At 30.1% G+C, this 27,151-nt stretch overlaps 1 protein-coding gene across 6 annotated transcripts in view; it reads left to right on the forward strand.

Annotated features, from left to right (window-relative positions):
• The first annotated feature begins 4,632 nt into the window (after nucleotides 1-4,632).
• Nucleotides 4,633-27,151, forward strand: part of LOC107446664 (importin subunit alpha-1) — a 38,539-nt gene continuing 16,020 nt past the window's right edge. For 2 of the 6 annotated variants that reach the window (XM_087160946.1, XM_043054915.3), the window contains exons 1-8: nucleotides 4,633-4,722; nucleotides 5,170-5,205; nucleotides 10,076-10,257; nucleotides 12,972-13,144; nucleotides 17,128-17,210; nucleotides 17,300-17,423; nucleotides 20,292-20,560; nucleotides 21,657-21,758. In XM_087160946.1, the coding sequence (XP_087017072.1) occupies nucleotides 4,648-4,722; nucleotides 5,170-5,205; nucleotides 10,076-10,257; nucleotides 12,972-13,144; nucleotides 17,128-17,210; nucleotides 17,300-17,423; nucleotides 20,292-20,560; nucleotides 21,657-21,758 (1,044 nt within the window). In that variant the 5' untranslated portion in view covers nucleotides 4,633-4,647. Of the gene's footprint in view, nucleotides 4,861-5,169; nucleotides 5,206-10,075; nucleotides 10,258-12,971; nucleotides 13,145-17,127; nucleotides 17,211-17,299; nucleotides 17,424-20,291; nucleotides 20,561-21,656; nucleotides 21,759-27,151 lie in introns of all 6 variants that reach the window. The other 4 variants (XM_071182183.2, XM_087160947.1, XM_071182184.2 and 1 more) reach the window with 4 other exon arrangements.

Below are 27,151 nucleotides of genomic sequence, written 5' to 3' on the forward strand. Positions count from 1 at the left end.
TGTGAAGAATAACTTTATTGTGATTTTTAAACAAAGGACTTTGAATTGATAAAACTGAAGTCACAAAAACTATTAAAAATGAAAATCAAACTCTTAAGTTTGCTGGTAGCACTACTACAAATTTTTTTTCTTCTAACACTTTAATTATGTTATTATTTTTAACATGTGTACAACTGTGCATTTTTTGTAAGTTATATTACTTTATAGCTTGTCAAAATTACAAATTTGATTATTTTTATTTTAATTGTACTTCTATCATTGGAACAGTTTTGCCAAAGGATAATTTTTAAAATTTTTAGACATTAGTTAAAATTCTTCGGTGAGGGGGGTATGTAACATGAAAATCTTCAATTAATATTTTTATGTTATTTCTTTTCTGTAAATCCTTTCCTTAATTTATTATTCTAATCGAAACACTTTCTCACACTTTTAAATTCACATCCTGTCCTTAAATCTATTTTTGGATCAAGCATGCATTAATTAAAAGTGAGACATTTTCCCCTTTACTCTTTGTGGGAATTACGCGACCTATTTAATAAACTAATTGTAATTACTAAGATTTTCCTATTTCCCGAAATAGACACATATTACGGATTTTCTTTGCAAGATTTTCCCTAAAGGTGTCTACACACCGAACGCAACAGCGATGCGAAACACGATTTTTCTCCTCTGTTGCAGTGTGTCTTTTGCAAGAGATTGCAAGTACCTTCACACCGCATGCGACAACAAACCTGTTTCCTGGCTAGCGTATGCGCACTTTTCTTCTGTATCTAGTTTTTGTTTCATAGCTCATTTTATCGTTATTTTTTGTATTTATAAAATTATTTTATATATTTATATTACTTTTCATACTTATATTTCTTTTAAATATATATATTACTTTATGATTTCAGTACAAGATTCTTCATAAATTGCCGAAATAAACTTAGCGTCACATTTTTACAAATATTGTATCAATAATTTGTACAAAATTATTTATTTATTTTTTATAATTTTTGTCTTCTAATTTTGTCCACTAACTTTTAATACTTAACTAATCTTTTTATGGAGAACAAATTTATTTTTTCTGTATAATTTTTTCCGGCTATAACACGTATTTTTATTTTGTTAAATAAACTAAATTTCTGGAATATTAAATAATTCAAATGAAAAAAGTTAGGGAAAATGAAAAGCAGAAATTATTTTATTATCAAAAGTCTTGTTTGGAAAAGTATTTTTTTTCACAGCATTGTTGTGAACAATATTTTGAATATTACAAATGTATCAAGTTTGCAACTTAACATTTTATATAGAAGTGATAAAAAGGATATTCTTTCCATATGCAAATGTTTCAATAGAGTTTTTCCTAACATTCTCAAGTTGCTAGCAATTTATGAGATTAATATTTTAATTTAAGGAGTTTCCGAGTGGAGTCACTTGCGCAACAATTTAAAATGGACACCTTTTATTATTTAATGACCCTTTGTAATATGATCATGAGATACTACTTTATGAAAAGTACAAAAATGTGTGTGTGTTTTTCTTTTTTCATTTATGTTCTACTTTTACATAAAATTACATTTTCCAAAAATCGCAGCATAAAAAAGGATTATATCACGCTTTAATTATGCTACATTTCTTTTTCCTGCTGAATGGTACTGTCGCATTAAGCCAGGCATAGTCAGTCTGACAAAACCACTGGTAGCCATATTTTATTACACTCCAAATAAAAATTCCTGGAAGATTGGTTACGGTACCTCAACTAACAACGATAGACGCATGAAGCCTATAGCATAACAAATTTAATAAAAATTTTATTAGTAATTTCTGTTCTTGAATCTGGCCCGTTCACTTAATTGGCGAAAAATTCCAAATATCTTCCTTGTCTTCCTTGATTTTTTAAACTCCCGAAAGTTTCTCAGAGGAATAAAGGAATAAAATCAAATTATTATTTTTGTTTCTAAGAAAATATTTAAGTAGGAAAAAAGGCGTTTTTTATCATTTCTATATATACCTAATTTTATCCGATAATGATGAACAATACCGAGTCTTAGCATGCTTCCATAGAACCATAGAATAACCAATTTACACTATATATATATATATATATATATATATATATATATATATATATATACAGTCCAGTCACATTAATGTGACCACCACCTACCTTCGACGTCAACGTGAAATAACCATTCACAGAAGGCACGTGGCAGCATATTACAGTAGAGTGTATATAAAGGATGTCCTATGGCATCGGAAAGCATTTCAGGCGTTGGCATAATGCAAAAACGTAGCGATTTATTCGACGTCCAAAAGGGCATGATTATTGGCTTTCGGGCCAGGTGTGGATGCATTTTGGAAACGGCTAATTTTGTGAACTGTTCGCATGCCACCGTGGTGAAAGTATACCGTGCATGGTAAAATGGCACTATCCAAAATCAGCGGCTTGGCACATGCGGTGCACCATGGGATCATTTGAAAGAGCTGACAAGAACCGGATAAGAACAGCACGGACTCGGACTATCGAAGATAATGTGTTGCAGCTGGTGCAGGAGATGCCAAATGAGAGTACTCGAAGTCTGGCGCACGAACTCAGGGTTTCCCGTTCAAGCGTTTGGAGAATTCTGCGAGATCACAACATGCATCCGTTTCACGTGCAGCGTGTCCAGGCACTGCAACCGGATGATTATGCACCTCGTATTGCTTTCGCACAGTGGTACCTTGGAAAGTGTGCTACAGATCCCCTTTTCCCTGCTAAAGTTTTGTTTTCCGATGAGGCATCCTTCACAAGGGAAGGAATTTTCAACACGCATAACTCCCATATCTGGGCGGAGCAGAACCCACATGCAATACGACATCGTGCAGCACAGACTCGACTTTCAGTCAATGGCCGGTGTTATACGGATTTTGGGCCGGTGCTATAGGAGATCACCTCATCGGGCCTTACCTGTTACCGTTTCGTCTAACCGGACGTAACTACTTGATCTTTCTGCAGCAAGTATTGCCCCAACTTTTGGGAGACGAACAGATTTCTGCATCGACACAACAGACAATGTGGTTCCAACACGATGGAGCCCCTGCCCACTTCAGCGGAAATGTTCGTAACTACCTAGATGTCACATTTGGGCAACAGTGGATCGGACGTGGCGGTCCAGTGCATTGGCCTCCTCGGTCACCCGACCTATCATGTCTTGATTTTTATTTCTGGGGTCATATGAAAACACTGGTTCATGACACCCCTGTTTACAATGCTGAGGAGCTGGTTGCAAGAATCGCAGTAGCTGCCAGGGAAATTCGAGATATGCCTGGAGTATTGCAGAATGTTCGGATGTCCATGCACCGGAGATGTGAGGTGTGCATTGTAGTCGGTGGCAGAAACTTCGAACACTTAGTTTAACCCATGTGCCTTATGCTTTTTTCAATGTATTATTAAAACGATTTTTCACTTACGGTCTCTTTTCTTTATGGTGCTTCTGTGTACGTCACCGCTTCAGGAAAGCATTTCCGACCCCACATTGCTATATGATTTCGAGTCGTCAGGATGCCCCCTACCCCTCTTAGAAGTTCTGAAACGCTTAACTGAGACACCCTGTATACATATATATATATAGTTAAATTAATAGTTAATCATAAGTTACTGCGGAACCCATGGGATTGTACATTTGTGACAACCTCTCCCCCTAAATAGTTTATGATCATGTCACCTGTTGTGGTGGTGTGTTTCTTTTAACAATATATCTGATTATGTTTGAAAATTTTAGGTAGTTATTTGGTGAATATTTAGGCCTTCATATATATACGGAGAACACAAGAAATTTTCAGAAATTTTTCAAAGAGTCGAGACTTCAGAAATTTGCGATTTTGACAGAATTTAAGATTCGAAGACATTTCCGCTGATTTGTATATTTGTATAATATATGTAAATAAACCCCCTTGCGCACCGCCTAATCCGTCTATGATTACGTCGCTTGTGATGGTGGTGGGGTTCTATTTAACAATATATCTGCCTAGTTAAAAATTTATAAGTTATTATTAAAGGAATATATAGGCCATGTCGGTAAATGGGGTATATTGGCAGCAATTTTCAAATTCTTTTTTAAAATTTCCATACTTTAACGAAATGTTTATTAGAAAAATTCTGTTATAAAAATAAAGAATAACAGGTATTTATTTATATTAGCTACATTAGTATTCCTGGGATTTGAATTCGCTCCTTCATGTGTTTAGAAATATGAGACTCACCCACCAATTTCCCTTTCTTCTAGACGGAAGCAGGGGAGCCATCCCCTCTGCAGAGGATCAAAATTGTGATAGTATGTCTTCGGATCATCCTCAGGGATGTTTCCCAGATCGTCGCCAATAGCCCATTGTGCAGCTCTAGTGTGACGTAAATGAACTACAACAGCTTCTTATAGACGGAATTAAAAATGCGATAACCGTATTCTTTGAGAATTCTTCTTAGATTGAAGTTTAAAAAATAAAATTAAAAAATATAATTTTTCAGCGAACTGATATTTTTTGCTATCTAGTGGTGCAGAATTCTTCTAAATAGTTTCCTTTATCGACGCAGAGTTTTAATAAGCTGCCAGTACTTTTAGTCAAAATACAACTTAAAATGGGTAGTCTGATTTCTTCACTTTCTTTCTGTAAAGTTACAGGAAGAAGATGAGTTTAGTGACGTTTAAATTAGTCAGCCAATCATTTGCACGTTTTTTCTCTTGGCTCCATTTGAATATACACGTGTGTTTATTTATTTTTTGAAAGTTTTTTTTATTTTAATTTATTAAGGGTTTTCCGAAGGTATAGATTTAATAATGTTTTTTCATAATTTATTAAAAAAAAATTTGAATTCGACAGCGAAGTGACAGTTTAATTATTGTACTTGGTGTTTTTACTTTCTAATATCTTATTGCCTACTGTTTAATTAAAGCTTATTTAGTTATTTTTTTTATTAAGTTATGAACAATTATTTTGACTTGCATTGCTGCAATTTTTGACAAAATTTATTTTAAGAATATATTTTTGAAAAGTGTTCATTATAACGTGACTCTTATAATTATGATAGTTTTATAAAAAAAATGTTTGAATGATATATATTTAAACTATGAAATAGATTTAAAGTTAATATCATATTTTGTTAATTATAAATGAATTTTATTTCTTAACTATTGTCCCTTTTTTTTTTAGGTAATCATGTCTACTCAAAGAGGCAGAGACACTGAGGTAAGAAAAAGAATATATTAATGATATCAATATTTTATATTAGTTAAGTTTATTAGTAATTTATCTATTATAGTATATACATAAATGCAATTTTTTTTTATTAAAATTGATCAGTTATAAAAAATATAAACCTGTTTTTTTTAAATGTTATTAAAGGAGCATTTTGTGACTTATATTTTTGAAGGTTTAGTCTTGCTTTGGTTTAGTTGACTGATTTTTATTTGTACTTTCTTTACCTTAGTCTTATTTTTTTATGCAAATAAAGGGATATTTCTACTTCAAAACTGTACCTGTTTGAAACCATCTGCTTTCACCAAGGGACCAAATATTTCTTAAGGGCCATTTGCTTGCTGAAATCTATGTAGTTTTATATATAAAAAATTAGAAGTATAAGGATATAGGTTTAATCATTTCAAGAATGTTTACTTTTCTCCTTAATATTTCCCCAAGGTTTTCTTTGTGTGTAATTTATTACATATAAAGATATATGTAAAGTATATATACTACTATATGTAAAGAATATAATGTTGGAAGCATCAAACTTCGGAAGCACTTGCCGAGGGTGGCTCTGAGTGATATCCCTAGAGTTGATGCCCTTCTGTGATGTTTTTTTCTCCCTCCTGCCACCACCCTATCATTGCCAGAATTTTGCTATTTATTGTCTCTGGTACTGTTACAGAAATCTAACTAGCTAATTCCCTGGCATTACAGTCCATGTTGGCCCATGGCCTCACTAACAATTTTCCTCCAAAGTTGCCTGTCTCTAGCTCTTTGCTTCCAGTTTTGGACTTTTAGAGTCTTAAGGTCTTTTGTTACAGAAATTTACCCTGAGTAAAATGACACCAACAAATCAAGTAACAAAAATCTAATTTTAATTAAATGGTTCATGCCAAATTTTAAGCCAGAACTTTTATTTTTATCGATTAACAAGCCTTGCAGGGCTCAAAAAATCGCCCGTCCTCGGCGGTAATAAAAACTCCCCTCGGACTATGAATTTCTCGAATCCGACGTCTGCACGGACGGCCAATTTACCGTTAATGTTCGTGATACATTTTCAATTTTTCTCTTACAAGAGTCTAGCGCCTCCCTTCTAAAATTACCCTCTAATCAAGAGATCCCGTTAATTCCTTCGTCAGACCAAATGCGCATAATTGGTAAATGAAAGAAAAGTTGCTCTTTGCATTTGGACTTCTAACGAAGAAATTAACAATTTTTCTGATCTCATGACGTCACTGTTGACTCTCCTTGCTGCCTCAAATCTGTTAAGTTATTCAAGAGCTAAAATTTTGTACACGTTATTTAAGAGCAAGGAATCGGAAACGGTTACTTAATAACTGATATAGCTTAACCGATAAGTTCCGAGTAGTAGGAGAATTTGAGCCAATGAGAAGAAAAAGACGTGAATGCCACGATTAGAGGAAAACTGGTTCCCTCCGCCATCTTCCTTCCTCACTGAGTCAGTGTTGCCAGATTGGGCTACAAGTAGCGGATTGGGCTACTTTTAAAAGTCCCCGCTACTGAAAATTGAATTTTCGCTACTTGCTACTTTTTGGGCTACTTTTTATTTTTCGAACGCTACAAATCTTAAATATGCGCTACTTTTCTTCCTTACTGAAATATATATATATTTTTTAATCTTTTCCCTTCCCATTATAAAATGATTCTGAAAGTTTGCAGCTTCTTTACCATTTTTAAAAAGGACATTTTTGTTGTTGTTGTTGAAAACGTTCTCGCTTCAGTTTTCGATTCTTGATATGTTTTACTGATGGAGTCTATAATCTTTCCATGTTTATGTTTCAAATCGCAGACTCGGGAAATCGCAAAGATATATATGGAAAAATGCACGGAGAGTATGATGGGGAAAATGTTTTTTAACTCCAACTATTATTAATCGTTTATCTTCTGGAGAAGAAAAATCACGTTACTCGCTTTGAAACTCAGAAAAATTAAATCCAAAGTCATTTTACCTGATGAATGAAAATAGTTGTTGTGAATGACAATGAGTTTCCAAAAAATATCGTACTGTTAAATGCTTTTTAGTGAATTCATTTCACTTTTGTAAATCACGATCTATTCACAGTTGCACGAAAAATAGGAAAATTTTTATATCTCTCTAGAGCAGGGATGGGCAAACTACGGCCCGCGGGCCAACTGTGGCCCGCCGGAAGGTTTTATCCGGCCCGCGGATATAATTTTAATTTGCCGATCAGTGGCAATATACATAAACAATATGCATCCATTTTCTTGTCAACTATTTAAAATTATTTCTGTTTTTCCTTTTTTAACAAAGTTCTGATGACCTTTTTACTTTCTCTATTTTTGTTCTACAAAACATAAATTGATGGAAATAGTTAGCACAGACAGCTTCAATTGGTAAAATGTTGAAAGCAGAAGTTCTTCATAGAATAGTCTTAGATTGGCTCTAACTAGCGTTTGTCTTTCTCGAGGAATCTAATATAGCTAAATTGTACTTCTCATTTGGCAGACTACGCATTTTAAAATCCAACGAGCGGACAATCTAACAATCATCTGAAGTAGTTGTTTCTAAATATGCCAAAATTTTACAAATCATTACCAAAAGCTAGTTTCCAAAATTTAATATTTCATGCCCAGAAAATCAGCTCTATGTTTGCTTAATCTTATATATGTGAACAAGAGTTTTCAACTTTGAACCTTAGAAAGAATCATTTCAGAAGTGGACTAACAGAAAAGCATTTAGCCTTGTTCCGTAAAATAGGCACATCTCGCTTCAAACCTTAATAATTAAAAACGAAATCGCAATTTCATTCATCTCACAAAATATTTAAATTAAAACTTGTATATCGCTTTTTGTTTTAAAATTTTGAAAGTTTTATTTGTCCCACCAAACATTTTTTTTCTCGATTTTTGGCCCTCGACCAAAAAAGTTTGCCCATCCCTACTCTAGAGCTTAGATTTTCCCGTTGTAAATGATGAAATTTTTTTTTTTAAAGGAAGCTATAATATGTATTGCTATGGTTACAGTTATTATTTTTCACCTCATTTTGCCAAATATGCAATAAATAAATGAAACAAATAAAAATTAAGTTTTGGATAGTTATCATATTAAAATAAAATTCCTATTACCAAACTATGAAATTTTTTTTTTTTTAAAGGAAGCTATAATATGTATTGCTATGGTTACAGTTATTATTTTTCACCTCATTTTGCCAAATATGCAATAAATAAATGAAACAAATAAAAATTAAGTTTTGGATAGTTATCATATTAAAATAAAATTCGTATTACCAAACGCAAATGATAATCAGAATTGGCATCAAGGAGAACGACATGAAGAAATATTTCATAGAAGGCCAAGGCCCACCCAATGATGACGATGAAACGCAAAAGATGGATTTTGTTTTTAAAACAAAAATATATACTATGAAATTTCAAATAATAATTAACTATAACAATGAAATTATGAATAAAAATGACTAAGTTAATTGAAACATAATGCACTTTAGGGATCAGGAAAACTGAATAACGACAATTTTTTTAATTCGAAAATGTCAACATTTTAAACTTTTCGAAACATTTATAGTAATTGCAAAATAACTAGGAAAGATAATTACTTTAAATGATAAACACGGTAATGTATATGCTGCGTGTTATAAAAGGAGTTTAGAAAATTATTAAAGCTACTACAGTGAAACTATCGTAAACTGATCAGAAGTGGAACTACAATTTGATGGTTTTATCAGAGAAGTCATCTTATAAAAATGATAATAAATTGTTTTTACCAGTTTTGCACTTGATCATCAAAATCTTAGATAGGTGATTAACTTATAGAGATGGTCAACTTAACAGGTTTCACTGTGCAAGTAAAGTAAGCACAGCAACTAAGGCGAGCTGCGAGAAAAGAAAATATTTACGAGCATTTAGCGCAAATCTATCTTTTTATCATTGTTTTTTTTTTAACTTTACAACAGATGTTACGGCTACTATAAATGAAAAAAAAAATTAGTTAAAAATATTTGTTGCTTCGTAGATGGTTTAAAATACTGTTTCATACATGGTCCAAATCAAAATATTCATTTGTTCACTAAATTACTATCAAAACTATTCTCAATCGAGTTTGAAACAATTATTGATGCTGTTACAAAGAAAAGCAAAGTCATATTTCTCATCTGCGAGCTGAATGTTTGTACTTTGTATTGTTTCGAACTTCAGAGCAGAAATGATTAAATAAATTATTTTGCTTATCAAAAAAAGATTTTTTGCCTTTTATTTTTAAATACACACAGATGTAGGCCCATGAAGTTGAACTTTTCTGAATTTCTTGTTGGAGATTGGGTCCTAGTTAGGTCTTATTTTTAATTTCCTCGAAACGCGAGATAATTTTTATTAAAAAAAAATTAGCTAGTGAGAACATTTTTATGTGCGAGTAATTAAGGTTCTTGAGGTTGGGGAATGAAGCGAGCTGAGGTCGAAACCTCTTAGTATTCTTATGCAGCTCAAAGACCGCACCAACATTAAAATATCGAAGACAGTTCCGACTGATTTTTACACATAAAAAAGCTGGAAAAAAACAAGCTAGTTAATGTTATTATAATTTTAGTGTTTTCTGCCAAACGGCGCTGTTTTACAGAAATATAGCCAAATGAATTAGTGCAGTAAATAAATTTATATATATATATATATATGTTTTATTTTTGGGCTACAAAATGTTCGAATCCGCTACTTTTGGAGCTCCCATTCGCTACTTTTTAATCTTAAGTTCTGGCAACACTGCACTGAGTAAACGGAACTCTTCGGCAACTTGTTAATCATAATGATAATTATATATTCATCAAAGATATAGAACTTGGCTGATAGTGAATTTTTCTTCAAATTTATTTTATTTTCATAGGATGCTGGGGTGTCTATAGAAGAAATAGTTCAAGGCATTTCTAGTCAGGATGCTCATCAACAATTGATTGCTGCTCAGAATGCTAGAAAAATACTTTCCAGGGAGCCTTGTCCACCAACAGATGCTATGATTGCTTCAGGAGTTGTTCCCATACTCGTACAATTTCTTTTACGCCATGATAAGTAAGTAACATTTTAAAAAGTTAATTTTAATAATATTTCAAGCCATAAATTTTCTGTGTTTGATTTTTTTTTATAGTTGTTACTTTTTCCATTCTCTTTAGTATCCAACATGAATATCATTATAATCCTGTTTTGTATAAGTTTTTAAAATTAAATCCGTTCTTTTTAGAATGGCCTGTCTGCCCTTGATCCCTATGAATGCCTGTCATCCTTTAAAAACTCTTTTTTTATTTTATTCCTTTTTTAATAAATTCCATTTTTGTTAAATTATTTACACAAAAATTTTTTTGTTCATAGGTTTAATTCTGATTATATTACAAATATTTACTTTGTTAGGGTTGTTCTTAACTGGTCAAATTTTTATTAGTTTCTCTTTTTTTAAAGGGGGTATATTGATAAACTTTTAAAATTATATTTTAAATACTTTTTTTCTTTTTAAAAATTTGCATCTTTTAGTGATTATTATCTTATAATTTTTGTGGGGATATTTTCGTATTGTGATCTGTTACGCCAATTACAATTGCCAAGGTGCCAAATCTATTTTTAACTTCTAAATTTTTTTGTAACAGAAAGTAAGTAGATGTTTGTCCGGAGATGACTGCCAGTTAGACCTTTCGAGTTGGTCACTGTCTGTGAAGTTTTTTAGTTTCTTGCGTACTTCTCGGAAGTTGCAAAGACTTGACGTTTATTCTGCCACAGACCATGATATTGAAATCTCCATTTTCAGTATAAATGATCGAAAAAAGCAGAATCGGAGAAATTTATCAATTAATAATTTTTTAGTGTTTTTTTTTTTTTTTATTTAAAGAAAGGGGCAATTGCTGAAAAATGTGAACAAATAGATGGGCAGTGTTTTCCTCCTTGTTGTGTCACTTCCTGAGGGAAGTTGGGTCACTTCCTAGGGGAAGTTGTGTCTCAGCTAGAAGGAAGTGGGTGTTTTAGTGTTTAGTTAGTTATGTTTTGCTTTGTATAGAGTATGTTCTTCTCTTGAAGAGTTATGTTCAGTTTTGTTGAGTGTAGTTTTCTTTCTTTATATTTAAAGTTTTATCTTCGTAAATAAATATAGTTGTACTGTTTTCTATGAAGTGAATTCTTTTTCTGTGAAGTGAACTCTTTATTTATGATAGATGTCTGCAATGTCTGAAACTTAATAAGTTGGCTCGTATTTTCAACAATAATGATATTGTCAGGCTTAATTTTTCCACCCTCTGATATCGAATCGAAATATCTCTTTATCTTTCTATAATTGTTACAGTAATCAAGAAAAAGGGTTCTTTGTCAGAAAGTAGTTATTTTATCATGATCATGAAAATTATTTTGCATTTTGTTAATGTATACAGTGTATAAAATATTTTTCAATTCTTAAAAGGTGCTTATTTTTTGTTGAAAGATTTGGCTATACACCCTGAATATGTCATAGTTTAGTTTTAGAAATTCAGAAATTTTATTTATATAGGACTAAAGGGTCTTACTAAACACATAATTTTGTATAAAGAAACTTTGAAATATAAGAAAGCTGCTCGTAGCTCTGAACCATATCAGTGTTAAAAAATATTAGTTGCAGGGATGAGATTTTTTCTCATTTTAGCAGATTTTCGCTTTTGTCTCGAATTTCAACCTTTTTCTTTTTCAAAAACTCTAATTCTCTGAAAGTTGCTTTTTTTTTTTTTTTATATAAACATTCCGCTTTTTCTGAAAATTCAGTTTAAATAGAATAATTATTTCAGAATTTCAAAGACAAACAGAAAATTCAAACTACGTAGCTACCAACCCTTACACATTTTTACTTATTTTAGCTATTTTCTCTGCTTTTAAGTACAGAAAACAAGATTCCCCGCACCCTAGGCAACTTGTACTTTCGTAATTCAGATTGTGCTACTTTGTGTTTGCTGGCTCAAAATCAAACAAATTAAACTTATTTTTTTATTATTATCAGTGGATTTACTGTGAAAAGATTTATTTGCTCATTCAATTAATCTTTTAAATTTCTATTTATGGCTCAACACAAACAATCCTTTTAGAAATCCCATGCCCAGAATCTGCTAATATCTCCATTCTTATTCATACGATTTTAATATCAAACATCAATTTTTGTATTTACCTGATTTAAAAGTTGCTCTTTGCGATTCTTATTCACGCGATTTAAATATTGTGCATTGTGATTGTTATTTACGAGAATTAAAAATAGCGATATTATTACAAAACGGCGATTTGTTTTGTTTGTTTGTATTTCCCTGATTTAAAAGTTGCTCATTGCGATTTTTATTCACGTGATTTAAAAATTATGCATCGTGGTTTGTATTTTTGAAATCCAATGTAGAGTTTCATATTCACAAGATTTAAAAGCTGCATATCAGGATTCATATTCTCTCAATTTAAAATCTTATTCACACGATTTTAATATTAATAGATAAAATTAATAGAGATTTATAATCACATGGTTTAAAAATTGGACTTTTTTTTGTCAAATTTTTGGATATCAGCTTATATATATATATATATATATATATATATATATATATATATATATATATATATATATATATATATATATATATATATATATATATATATATATATATATATATATATATTCAATCTAGCATTTCCTCTTTTTTACGTTCTTACTTCTCTCATCCCTGAAGTTAATACATCAGATTGTTATTTTAGGAATTTACATTTAGTCTTGGTTTTCAATCCTTTAATTTTTTTAGTGTCCCCTTACAATTTGAGGCTTGTTGGGCACTAGCGAATATAACATCTGGCAATTTTGCCCAAAGAAGAACTGTTGTTGAGGCAGGAGCAATCCCTAATTTTACAAGTTTGTTATCTTCTCCACATGCTAATGTTGCAGAGAAAGCTGTCTGTGCCTTAAGAAACATTGCAGGTAAGTTAATATTGTCAACTTTGAAGTTCACTTATAATTGCTATTTAGGGATTAAGTTGTGGCAAATTAATGTTGTGCGTGATTATGATTTCATAGTTATATCAGATTTATTGAATGTACTTTTTTTACCCACATTTTTGTTCCAGAAAAAGGCAAATTTATAGAAACAAAACTTCCATAATAGCTTAGGCTAGAATTAAGGAACTACTAAGGTTAAAACAAAAGTATAAAATATGTAATCTTAAAAATAATTCTGATATTATAAACATATGAAATATTGTTCACTCGAAAAAGAATTTCTAATAAGTAGCAATTTTGTTGGAAATTTGAATGTGTACAAAATAATTATTTTATTAATGGGATTTATTTAACTCTTCATCTAATTAGGCTACATTTAGATCAAAAAAAATTTTAGTTTGATATTAAAGCATGGAAATTTCAAATCATACATTTGGGTAATTACTTTTCAGCAAGCTATTTATGTGTTTGGATCTTTTTTTAATTGTAGTTAATGTGAATTCATGCCTTCCAAGTCTCCTGTTTTTTTAACGAAGACTCTTGTATTTTATGTCTATCTCCTATTTTATGTCTATCTCCTATTTACCTGTATATTCTCAAATTTCTCCGAATTTGTTGAAGAAATTAAAAAATAAAAATTTGGAAATAAAGCATCCGCTAATGGCAAACGCAAAAATACTTCTTATTCTTCAACAGATCGCACTATTGTCAATGCTGCAGTACGTTGAGTGTTTATAGTTTAAGTAATTATTAATAATGATTTTTAAAAAATGCTTGTTACATAAAGGTTTATACGTATTTTTTACTTCGCTAAATGCTAGTGCTTATATTATTTCCAGTTTTGAATTTCTCTTTTTGACTTTACATGAGTATGCACGATTTCCCTACTATGCATGATATATCCCGAAAATTTGTTTTAGCATTATAGAACTTAAAGTTTAATGATATTAGAGCATTTAGTTTTAAAACAATATTTAGTTATTTTTCCTTCTTTTTATAGGTTTTGGTCCTAATATTTCTATTTTGTTTGTGTTTAAAACATCCCATTTTCTATGAATATTAATGCAGCTCTTAAAATCTTTTTGAGCAATGGAAAGATTCAGTTTTTTGTTCTCATATTTTTATTTTATTAATGGTTCATCCAGAATTTTACTTATGAACACCGAGGCTGAGAAGCACATTTACTATTTTCATTTAGAAATTGTTAAAACCGAAACTTTATAATATTAGATAATAGAAGTTATGAACTCCATTACAGGAAGTATTTCCGTTTATGCTTTTGATTGTAACAAGCATAATGTGTCTTTAATATGATAATGAAAAAGAGTTTATGTAGCTTATATTTCAATTCATTCATTCCATAGATTTAACTAATTTTAAAAGTAACCTGAAAATAGATTTGGTGATGCTGTATTTTAAGGGTGCACAACCTTTTTGAGTGAAGGGCCACTTGCACAGCAGGTAGATTAACAAAGGGCATCACGCATATTTAGCAGGGTTGGCAGGTTTTTGACATGTGACAGTTTTTGACAGTTTAAACCATGGTTTAAACCGTCACGTCAAAAACCTCACTGTCGAAAATGTCAAAAACCTATATTCATATGTGAAATTTAATTAATACATAAAATTTATATATTTTTTATAAAGGATAGTGTTACTAAATATGTTCTAGAAAAAATAAATTTAAAATTTTGAAGAAACACTTATATTTTGAATAGTAACCAAAATCTTGTACTTTTGAAAGCTCACATCTTTTGTAATATTATGTATTCATTTTCATGTGTTATTGAAAATCTGCAGTGATATTATTAAGAAATTTATTTATAACCAAATTTAGTGTATAGTATAGATTATACTAAAAATTAGACATTTTTAAAGATAAACATTAGCAGTTTTGTACATTAGACATCTTTTAAAGAAAAATCTTTTTAATATTCTTTTAAATCTTAATAATCTTTTTAACATAAGACAATACAAATTTAAATGCTTTCTGTTAAATACACAGAGTAGTTAGTGTCGATTTACAGTATATTCAGCCTATTCATTTACTATGCTGAAAATTTAGTTTATCCAAATACTTGTGAATTTCATTTTGCTGAATACTATATACATAGTTTTGTTGAATATCTAAATATTCAGCTGTTGAATAATTACTTCTTGCTTTCAAGATATGCATTATTTGTATTCTTAATACAAGTGGGGGAAATAAATTAAGAGGTAAAAATTGTTTTAAAATGATAAGTGTAATAATTATAAATAAATATCATAAACATTATGAATTATATTTATCATTATTCACAAATATAACTACTTTTAAATTCAAATTAACATACTGGATAATAAAGATATTCGGTATAGCATTAAAAGCTTTTTTCATACACTTGTATCAAGTTTGTATTTATACAACATAACTTGTAAGTTCCTTATAAATATTAGTTATATGTTCCTTATATGTCAAAAATGCATAGTAATAAACTTTTAATTTTCTTAAGTATCAAAAAAAAAAATTTTTTTTTTCAAAATATAAATATTTAAAAAAAATTTGTGCAAAATTTTTCTGCACATGCATTTGAATATAAATTTCTGAGATTTTAAATCTGTTATTTTACCTTAATTTTAATTAAAAAATATTTTAAAACCTGCTGATTACCTATAGTATAATTAAATTTCAATATAATGCATGGCAACTGTTGGTAGTTTTAAAGTTTATATATTTTTTGGCAAACTTTAGTTTTTGACATTTTTGACGGTTCAAACCAGTATTATACCCTTGTCATGTCAAAAACCACTTTTTGACGTCAAAAACCCAACCCTGATATTTAGTCATGTTACCGGCAAATATGATACTTTTTATATAAGTATTAGTGTTCTAAGCACGTAATATTTTTATCAGTAAACTTAATAACATGTTTGCAAAAAATTAAATGCTTTTTATTATTTGAATTTTAAAAAAAATGATACTTTTTTCAAGAAACTTTTTCCATTTTTCACAATTAATTTATCAAATATTTATAGATATACATAAATATAAGGGGAGATAAATTCTAACCAAAAAGAAGCTTACAAAATGAAAGAGCAAAAAATTTATGCATTTTAGAATAAAATAATTTGAATTAAAGATTTTAATTTAAGAAAATTTATAATGTTTAAACAAAAACCAAATTAAATGAAATTTTTTGTTGGGTTCAGAAGTTCCTGCGGGCCACACATCAACAGTCAGTGGGCCGCATTTAGCCCACGGGCTGCAGGTTGTGCACCCCTACTGTATTTAATATTAATTAATTTGTTTATATCAATTTATTTTTATAAATATTTTTGGAGGCAAGCTCTGATTTTTAAACATTTTAAAATTATGTACTTAAGTTGGTTTAAAGAAATGCATATTTCCATTAGTATTTAATCTTAAAAGTGGAAAATTTTTGAAATTTTTTTTTTTTATTCCTACTCAAAAACTATAACTATTCATACAAATTTAAAATAACTTTTAACAAGACAGCCTTTTTTTTTTTTTTTTTTTTTTTTTTTTTTTTTTTTTTTTTGAGATTTTTTTAAATCATTTGTTGGTTTAAGCTATCGTTTGAACCACATTGGCTTAACCTTTGGTTTTACAACATGTTTTGCTGGTACAGCATGAAGACCACGTGTGTTGATACAACTTGGTATGCTTGGTTAAGTGTTTCTTTTGATAGTCTGAAAAATTATTTTAACATATTTTTAAAGTGTCTATATTTTATTAAATTTTATTTTAAAATAAATTTTATCATAATTTATTTAATAAAATTGCAAATGTTAGCCCCTTTGTTTTTCTCCTCTCTCAAAAAGAAGGTAAATTCAGCCATTGGAGAAAAAAAAGGAATTTACAGTATTCTCTTTTCTATTATTAAGAAGATGTTTTAGTTTATTTTGTTTGAATTTGAAATAAATCGTAGAACGTTTGTTGATTTGATTAATCTTAATATTTTAAGGTGATGATGTTTATTTAAGAGACTTGGTTATTAGAAGTAACATTATACCTCCACTCCATGCACTACTGACATCTGACATTTCAGTAAGCATACTTTTGATTGAAATAAGAGCTTTTTTTTTTATACAGCATTGACATAAATGTGACAGAATAATTTTTTCTTATTATTTTAGCCACTGTTGCGACGCACTATTACAGGAATTTTGTCTAAACTTTGCATTAATGAAAATTCGCCTCCTCCATTTCACGTCATCAAAATGGTTCTGCCAACTCTTGCTGAACTGATAAATCACAGTGGTAAGATTTTAATACCAATTGATTTATTAATTATTAATAAAATTTTAATTACAATAAGTTTTGTCTTTTTATGCTTTCCACAATTGTTTTCTTTCTAACTGTGTAGCTTATAAATACTTAGGTGTTATATTTTATATTGCTACTATATTTTTGACTTAGAATTTATATCTTTCTTTTTTCTTTTAAATATTACCAATGTTAAAGCAAAATGCACTATTAAATGTAGCATGTCATATTTTATTAATTATTAGACTGCTCTCTCTGTGGAGTTAAAAAGGAGTTAATAAAACATTTGTAAGGCTTCTCAAAAAGTGTTTATATTTTATTCTTGATATTTCTAAAGTTTTTCATTTTGATACTTTGTTGCTGTTTCGCAACAAAAATCCTGTTTCAAGGTTGTTTTCAATAATTAAAATTATTATTTTTTTATTAAGAGTATGTTTTTTCTGATCTGCCTAATTTCAGCTGCCAACTGTTCAATTAAATTGTATGTCCTCAGATGTTTATGCATGTTCTGAATTTTTAGCTTTGTGCCAAAAAGGTCCATGTTTTGATTTTTCAGTATTCTAGCACCTTTTCCCTCCATATACCGATTTTCTTTCAGTCGAGGGCGGATGATGATATTTTTCAGCAAATATTTGTAGAATTCTGCTTATCTCAAAACTATTGGTTCTCTGACTTCCGCAGATCAAAAATTTACAATTCGACGACACATTGAAACTTTTGCTAAATCCTGTTGTCGAAACCTTTACATACATATGATTCTTGCTCCAATACGACTTAAGTTTATTGAAAAGAAGATAAAACTATAAACACAAAGACGAACTTCCCTCAACAAATGGAGCACCACTCTACCTAGAACAGAACATAACTGTAAGACAATTAAACTCACTTCTTCCAAGCTGTTACACTACAAGGAAGTATCACATCTTTCTCTAGAAAGTGACATAGCACGAGAGAAAACGCTGCCCATCTATTTGTTTACATTTAGGAGTATGTTTTTCAGCTATATTTACTCCTTTTAGGACCCAATATTGTCATACATTTTTAAAGATCAGATTTGTATTCATACATTTTTAAAATCCAAAATTGCTATTCATGTTCATGCTGTTGTAATATCAAATGCAGATTTTTATATTTGTACGCGATTTAAAAACTGTGACTCGTATTCACGTGAATTAAGACTTCAATATCGCACAGGGCTCAAAAAAACTCGGAAATTTTACTCGTCCCAGAGGGCGGCTTATCCAACAATGTACCTGTTCTTTGAAACTAACCCGTAGCTTCTAATTGAATAAAAATATAATTTTCTCTTATTTATTACAAACATTTATATAAATTGCATAATGAATATAACATTTATATAAATTGCATAATAAAGGCTCTTAAAAGTACTTAATTTTGGTATAAGGTTTTTAAAAGTCCTTAATTTTTCAGCATCACTAAACTTGGTAAGAGCAATTTTTCAGTTTTTAAAACAAAAAGTCGTTCTTTTATCACATAGAATTAGACCATACACCAAGGGTAGAGCATTTTAGAGAGACAAGAAGGGATGTGTGTGACGGGGCTACAGGCAAAAAGAATAAAACATCTCCTTTCAGTAATATATTGGTTCTTTCATTAATATATTATGCCTTTTCCCTAGAATGATACTCTATGAAGAGAGTGATATTCTAAATGAAAAGAATAGAGTGTGGACAAGGATGATACTGCACGTGGAAGAGATGGTGCTTTTTTGGGGAAGGAGGGAATCCGCACTGACCTTCAAAGTGTACAGAACTCAAGGTATACAGTTCGACTGATAAAGCATCTGCTCATACAGAGTTCCCACGGTACTTGAAGACCCTTGAAAGTTGGAAGTGGTGGAAAAAAATCAGAGCCCTGAAAAGTCCTTGAATTCTGCCATAGGGTACTTGAAAAGTACTTGATTTTTTAGGAATTTAAATACTTCTAATTTTTCTTACAAAAAAGTAGTAAAAAATAATAAATTCAATGGAAAATTATAATGATTGATGCAAATTTTAATGCTTGAAGTGAGAAGGGGTTAAAGAAGATGCAAAACTTTTCTTTCCTAGACTTTTCAGACCAGATTATTGTTCATCTCTAATGTTTTGAAAGCTGAAATTTCTAGCAAATTTTATGTTTTTTAGTCATAGTTTTTGAATGATATATAGTGTTTAATTGATTTAGAAATATGTTCAATGTGTTATTACGACAGGTTAATATTATCCTATTTGTTCCTTTAATTTATGTACAAAGGATAATTAATTTTTTATCATTTACAAACAAATTTTTACATTTAGTTTTTGCTGCTAATAAATAAAATTTAGTTCTACAGGTTTCATTAATTATGAATAAGCATCGTAATTCACATTAAACTGATTCTTGATTTACGGAACAGAGTTCATATAAAATGTTCACGGCGAAAATTCGTTGTTCATGGTGAATTTTTTACCGCCACGGGCGGGCTGTTTTTCGAGCCCTGATATCTCAATTTGTATTTCTGCATTTTTAAAATCAATTATCAAAATTCATTCTTTTGATTTTAAAATCCAATATCTTGACTTTTGTAAGAGGTTAGTTTTTTTTTTAGTTACTTCAAAGATGGGATTCTTCATCAGTTATTTTGTTAAGTATGAAGCATGTGTGGTTTATAAATTGATATCTTGATATGGACTTGGCACATAAAATTTTCAGGGATTTTCAATTTGTGTCACCTCTAATACACTTATTATGCTTTGTGTTCCTATTTTTGTTTTTAACAAGTTGGCAGCTATTTATAATCTAATCTTTTAATGTTTTTTTTGACAAACTCTAGTAGTGCTATTATATCTCTCATTTACTTTTGTATATATTATATTTATTTAGATAAAGAAGTGGTCAGAGACTCTCTCTTTGCTATATCATACCTGACTGAAGGCAGCTACAGGGAGCGTCAGGAAGTAATAAATCTTGGTCTTGTTCCACGCCTTTGTGAACTTCTAGAGATGAGGGAAGTTTCTATTATCTCACCAGCACTCAATGCAATTGGACATATTATATCTGTAGATGATGAGCATGTTCAAACAATGATCAATGCTGGTGCTCTTCAGACTTTAAGGGTGTTGCTTAGACATCCCGTAAATTTTATTGTGGAGGTGAGTGACGATCTCTTAATTGTTGTAATCCCAGTGGCAGAATTTTTTCAGACTTTCTGCAACAAAACTCTCTAGCACTAATATCTTTCTGCAATGTACATTCATTAATAACTAAGATGTATGTTGCTAATTAAAGGTAACAAGAACGCTGTGTTTACAAAAACAATATATTTTTTTAATTGAATATGTTATATTTTTTTATTCTAATATTGTGGGCAATATTCTCGCACTTTGTTGGGGCCACACTAATTATTTCCTTTATCGCATTTTGCAAATCATCACATTAAAAAAATAATTAAATATGATAATCTGTAGCAGTAATTAACAAAAAAACGGGTCGACGATGAAGTCATGCGAATTGGACTCTTCAGAAAGGTGTTACTCAAATGCAATGTTTCATTTCCAGATTTGATCGTTGTTGAAAATAATATCGGATGACAAATTTCAGGTTTTCAAAAACTATCGAAATAGAAATCAAAAGCAATAACTGCCAAAAAAAATTTATAGCCTTAATAAGTAAATGATCAAATGTGATGAAAAAAAAGTAAATGATCATATGACCTGAAATATATCCGAACATCTGCAACCCTTATGTGAAAATCAATGTCAATAACTACTGAAAATACAATCAAAAAGGATTTACGATATCGGTATAAATTGAGATCTTCAAAAAGTGGTTATTTAAATACGCGATTCGAATTTTGGGTGAAAATTTTTGTTGAAAAGCAAACCAAAATTTTTTACTTCTCAAAAGAAAAATCTTTCTGCAAGAACTCAGTAAAGTTCTGCAACAATGTCTCCGCAATTCTGCCATGAAGCTCAAAATTATTGCGAATGCTTTGTTAGGCGTTCTATGCATTCTGGGTAACAATGAAGAGCACAAGAGAATATTCTCATAACTTTTCTGGACTCATTAAAATAGTTGTTTCATTAACAACGAAAACAGTTCTCATTGAAACAACAGAAGAGAAATTATATTTTTAAATTCTTAAGGTGAGAACTTGTAAAAAAAGAATAAAAATGTTTGAATTTTTATTAAAAGATTGTTGTTTTAAGTTTTTTTAAATTTTCCTGTGCTTTTTAAATTTATTTTTAGGATGCCTGTTGGATTGTTTTTTTTACTGCAGGTACGCCTACTCAAATCCAAGCTGTTATTGATAATGAACTTGTGGGTCTTGTCATTGATGTTCTTCATAAGGTATGTCTTTCTGAAGCTTAATTGAAAAGCATATTTATTGATTTAACAAATACCCTTCATGCATATGTTAAATTTTTATGCAATAAATATCACTTTCCTTTTATTATTTATTTTTAATAACTTTGCTGCCAGCAAGTGACTTTTACAGAGGTGTGATTCTTCCGCTGATTTCTACTTTTGGGGGGGGGATTTTTCCATTTCCCTTGCTAATTTCTGTGGGGATTTTTTTTTTTTTTTTTTGCACAAGTTAGAATATTCTCTGGGGAATTTAATTTTTCGTGGAGCGAAAATATTGCAGTCCTCATTCCTCCCCCTGAAGTTTCTCTGAAATTAATTCCTTGAATTAAAACTGGTTAACCTTTGTAAAACACCCCCAAAGTATTCTCAGTATTTTTTTATCTTCTGATGACTCACTACAAGCGCCGTGTTCTATTTTTTTTTTTTTTTTTTTTTTTTTTTGTCGTTTTCAATATTTATTTGATTGACCAGTACCATTGCAAATCTGTTCTATTTATTCCCTCACCCTTTTCAATTCCAGCTTCAGAATTTGTGATTTGCTCTTGTTCTTCAATAAGAGATCATTATTTTTATCTGTTCTTATAATAATGGCCAGTGTTCGTATGGGTATCGTATCTCATTCTTCTTTTAACATTAGGGAAATAGATAAAGCTGAAAATCCGCGGAAATGGGATTGGCTGTAAAAACAAATTGAAGGTATATATTTACGCGAGCGTTTTTGAAAATTGGATAAATGCGGCATATGCTATTGTACCGTCTGTGGCAAAGAGTTGGCAGACAATTCCAGAGGATTTGTTACACTTACAGACCATGTTAAATCCTCAAAGCACAAGTCCTCAGATATGGAAGGAGCATTTTGCACTACCTGGGGAGTTATTTTAATCCTTTTTTTCTTTACTTAGCTTATTTAGTTTTACATTTTAAGTATTTAGATTTAATTATCAAGTTTTAAGTATTATAAATTGGTTTCAAGACTTTTTCAGGAATTTTTTTGGGCCTCGAAAGAGGCTCCGCGGGTTAGTCTTTTTCATAACCAGTGATGAGTTTTGAAACCTCTGATTATATTTAGAACAATCTAAAATTTACAATTTTTTTAATATTTCGGTTGCCTTTATTAAGTTAATGTAAGATGCCATCTAAATGGAAATTGCATTTTTTAAAAGAGAATATATTATAGCAATATATTGAACAAATTATGAAAAAGAACAAGCATTTATAAAATATTACATTAGCACTTCCTATTGTGCATTCCTCTAATTAAGTATTTTAAACGTAGTTTTTTAAAGGTTATAACGTTTGCAACTATCTTAATAAACAGTAAACTGTATTTATCAGGGTGGCCACCCACCTGGAAAACCTGGAATTATCAGGGAATTTTTTTATACTGGAAAAAACCTGGAAATATCAAGGAAATTTGGATAAAAACCTGGAAAAATCAGGGATTTTTATAGAAAAGCTGGAAATTTTTCATTTAATGATTTTTTAAATTTCACTAATTTAAATTATTTGCTAATTTTCTTAATTTAAATTATTTCATCCATTATACCACTTTTTTTTAACGGAAATGTATCGCCAAACAGTTGAAATATCATCAACTTAGCGATACTTTGCTTGCATCAAAATTTGCTCCATTATAGTTCTGTTAAACTAGAATGCCATATAAAATTCTTCCACGGTTGCTTAACAAATGTGGAAACCTTTGACCGCTATGGGAATTTAGGAAAATTTAGGTAAGATTCTGGTGGAAAAAGGGATTAGGATATTAGCTTCTGTTTATAAATTCTGTCCTTGCTAAATCCATTTATGGCTCAAGTTTGTTCCGATGCTTTGGTGGTTATTTTTTTTCTCTATTTTGACAAAATGTTTTTGTATTTTTAACTTTATAAAATTCTCCAAAAATTAGTTGGTTATAATTTTATGATAATAGATTTTATATCGCACTCTTTTTCTGAAAGCTTTTCTACTCCTATTCAAAGAAATCTGTGAATTATTTTTTCTGAGCAAACCAACCAATCACAAATTTTTTTACAATCGCTAACAGCAATGTTTGTCAACAAATTGTTGCATTAATGCTAATTTTTTCTATTTCATTTTAACCTCTTATAACATATTTTAATTTTAAAAAAAAGGCTCCTTTGTTGGACAATATATATTTTTTGATTCAAAATTTTGTGCCAAAACATTAAAAAATAAATAAAAAATCTTGAAAATTGTCAAAATAAATTATTTTTTTCAAGATGATATGTTAAAAATATAACATTTTGAATAAAATATTTTATAATATAGACACTTTTCTTGTACACATCCTATACTTTATAAGAAAAAAGAAACGCAAACCTGGAAATTTTAAGATTTTTATCTGGAAAACCTGGAAAAATCAGGGAAATTTGAAATCTGATTTGAGTGGCCACCCTGATTTATATAGTCGTGTTCCGCTGGAAGAAGGGAAAATTGTTTGCATGCAAAATACTTTTTAAATAATTGAAAAAACACCTGCAATTTTGGCAAGAAAAATGTAAGTATGTTGCTATCATCGTTTTAATAAAAATATCGATGGAATATTTCATTTAATTTTATGTAGAAGAAAATGTGGGAGTAGGGGTATATTTCTCCCAGTTTGTGAAGATAAAGCTAATTTCTTCCAAGACCTTAAAGATCGTTAGGTCAGGGGGAGGCAGGGAAGGAACAATTGTTTTATTTTTTCCTGTGTGTCTGAATTGTAGGAATGGTTTTACTTCTGATAAGCTGCCGTCAATCAAACACGGAGTGGCATGCTGAATTCGTTTTTTCTTTGATTTACGAGGGAGTGGGAAAATGCATGATACAAGTGTGGCAGGACCGTCGCAGCCCAAGGAAAGTTAATTAAGAATATGAAGTATATGTTAATGTTAAATTAAGAATATGAAATAAAAATTCAGAATAATATTGCCTGAAAGTAAAATGACGGATTCATAAGCCCCGGTTATTATTGAGGAAAATGAGATTCGAAAGAGAGAAAAAAACCAGTGAATTGTCGGGGGAAAGCGAAATTTTATCCCAAGTATAGTTAATGACAGAAAATTCCACACAGATCAAATTGCTGGATTACACTCCCCCTTTTTTTTTAATATCGCCATTTGCCCTCGCGTTATGGGGGATCTATGCATCTTAAAAATGCTTCTATTATTTTTTATCGTTTCTGAGTTTTGCCAATCGTATGTGCGAGTTAAGGAACTGGAAACTTCGGCCTCAAGAGTATTGACTTGTTAGATTTTTTTTTTTAAATCCACTTTAGTTACTCTATTCTTGTTATACTTGATTTATTGTTGCAAATTGTTTTATAATTTCGGATAATACATTATTATTACGATTAATTATTCCGAACAGAACGTTTTTATATCGTCTGTTATATTAATCTATTTGACACCGATTAACAAAACAATATTTTGCAATTGAAAAATCTTGCTTTTTTAGAAGTGCGATATCGTTTGCGAGTTTTGCTTGATGTAGAATATAAAAGAAGATTGTTTATTAATCTAAACATGCAATTATTTATTTCTAATGGCAGGCGATTATTTTACAGCTTTCTTTTTTTAAAAGTTATATATTTCTGATTTCACTACGTATTGAGTTTTTTTTTTTTACCTTTCGCAATAAATTCATTCCTTTTATTCATAAATTTTAAAAGTAAGCTGTTTTTTTTTTTTTTTTTAAATTCAGTTGATTTTATAATATTTTGTATTAATATTTATGTTAGCGCTTTCAAGTTTGGTAATTTTCAAGTGTTTTTTGATTAATAAGTTTTCCTTTTTTATAGTTTTCTTTTTTCCTTATAATTAGATATGAAATATATTGCATATTTTTAATAATATGTTTTGTGTTATATTAGTTAACTAGCTAAATACCTTCGCACGGGGTGAATAAAAATTTTGTAAAGAATCAATAAATCAGAGTAGAGAAGATCTACTGAATCATGCTCATAATATGCTGACACAATTAAATATGAAAGAACCAGATAAGTGACATTTTTAGGAAGTTATTGTATCACTGCTTTTGTCTTTTAAATCTTAACAGAACTAACGAAATAAATTTTCAGTATCCTAGCATGATTTTTATTTCAAATCAGGTAATAAGGTTTTTTTTAAAGGCAATTTGGTTTTATTTAAAATTAGGAACAACAAAGCAAAAAATTATTTGTCTGGCCTTCTACTGAATTGGTAATAAAATAGTTTGAATGCAATTTTTTTTCCTTCTGAAAATGTCACTTACCTGCTTCTTCCACAAAGTTTTTCAATTAATATAGCTAAAATTATTTCATTTTTTTAAATTGAATATTTGTTGCCCTTTTTGGTGACTCTTGTAATAAGTAAGAAATCTTGTTTTTTGTAGTGATATTTGTTGAACATGATATTCCTTGGAATAATTCACATTCTTGTTAGCATCTATAAAGCAAATGATATTGGAAATGAAGCTAGAGAGAGCACATCAGACATTTAAGGCAAACACTTTCGCATAAAGTTCTTACACAAGCAGGCCAAGATTGAAAAACAGAATTGTTAAAATATTGTTTGAATGTTGTTTAGATACTCATTTAATTTCAAATTCGTTTGTCTGTGTTGTCACTCTTTAAAGAATATGTAAACCTGTTTCAAAGTAGTTCTCCACTTATACATATTTTAAATGACTAACAGTTCTGGTTAGTTAATAACTTTTTGGCATGCTTTATAAAAGCTGAAAAATTAGCCACTCTCAAAGATTATTGTAAAAAATTCAAACTTTTCCATGTGGAAGACAGAGTTAATCACTTGCCTAGAAAATCTATATTTGTGGGGAGAAATGTAGCTGAAGTGCACAGCTTTTCGCTGTGCACTTCAGCTCCAAGATCTCAGGTGGACACCATAGAGAAATTCAAAGCGAATGTTTCAAAAGCATATCCGGCTTGTTGAAAAACATTACAACAAAAGATGCCATTAAATATGACCTAGAAGCCCAATGCTACCATGTTGCCAAGCTACGTCAGCCTAAACAAAATGAGTCTATAGATTACTGGTGGATAGAAATTGAAAATTCTACAAAATTTCCACTTCTGTCAAAAATGTCACATGCTCTGCTTTCATGGACCCAAAGTGGAGTCCAATTTTAGCATTACGAACTCTATAATAACACCAGGGTCCAATAGGTTGAATGTAGAGCTGAACATTTTCCTGCATGAGCCAATCAATAGAAAACTGCGTAAAAATATGAAATCAGCATACTTAAATTGCAGGAATGACATGGTTTTGAAAAGAAAAGAGAAGTGCGCCAAACAACCACATGCCTGAAATCAAAAATTGATTTCAAAATAAGCAGCAAAGAAGTTGTCTGCAAAAGCCACTAAATTACAAAGAAATATTCAT

This window comes from Parasteatoda tepidariorum, chromosome 4, assembly GCF_982258835.1.
Source record: "Parasteatoda tepidariorum strain Cologne lab strain chromosome 4, Ptep-v5.0, whole genome shotgun sequence".
NCBI classification, from domain to species: domain Eukaryota; kingdom Metazoa; phylum Arthropoda; class Arachnida; order Araneae; family Theridiidae; genus Parasteatoda; species Parasteatoda tepidariorum.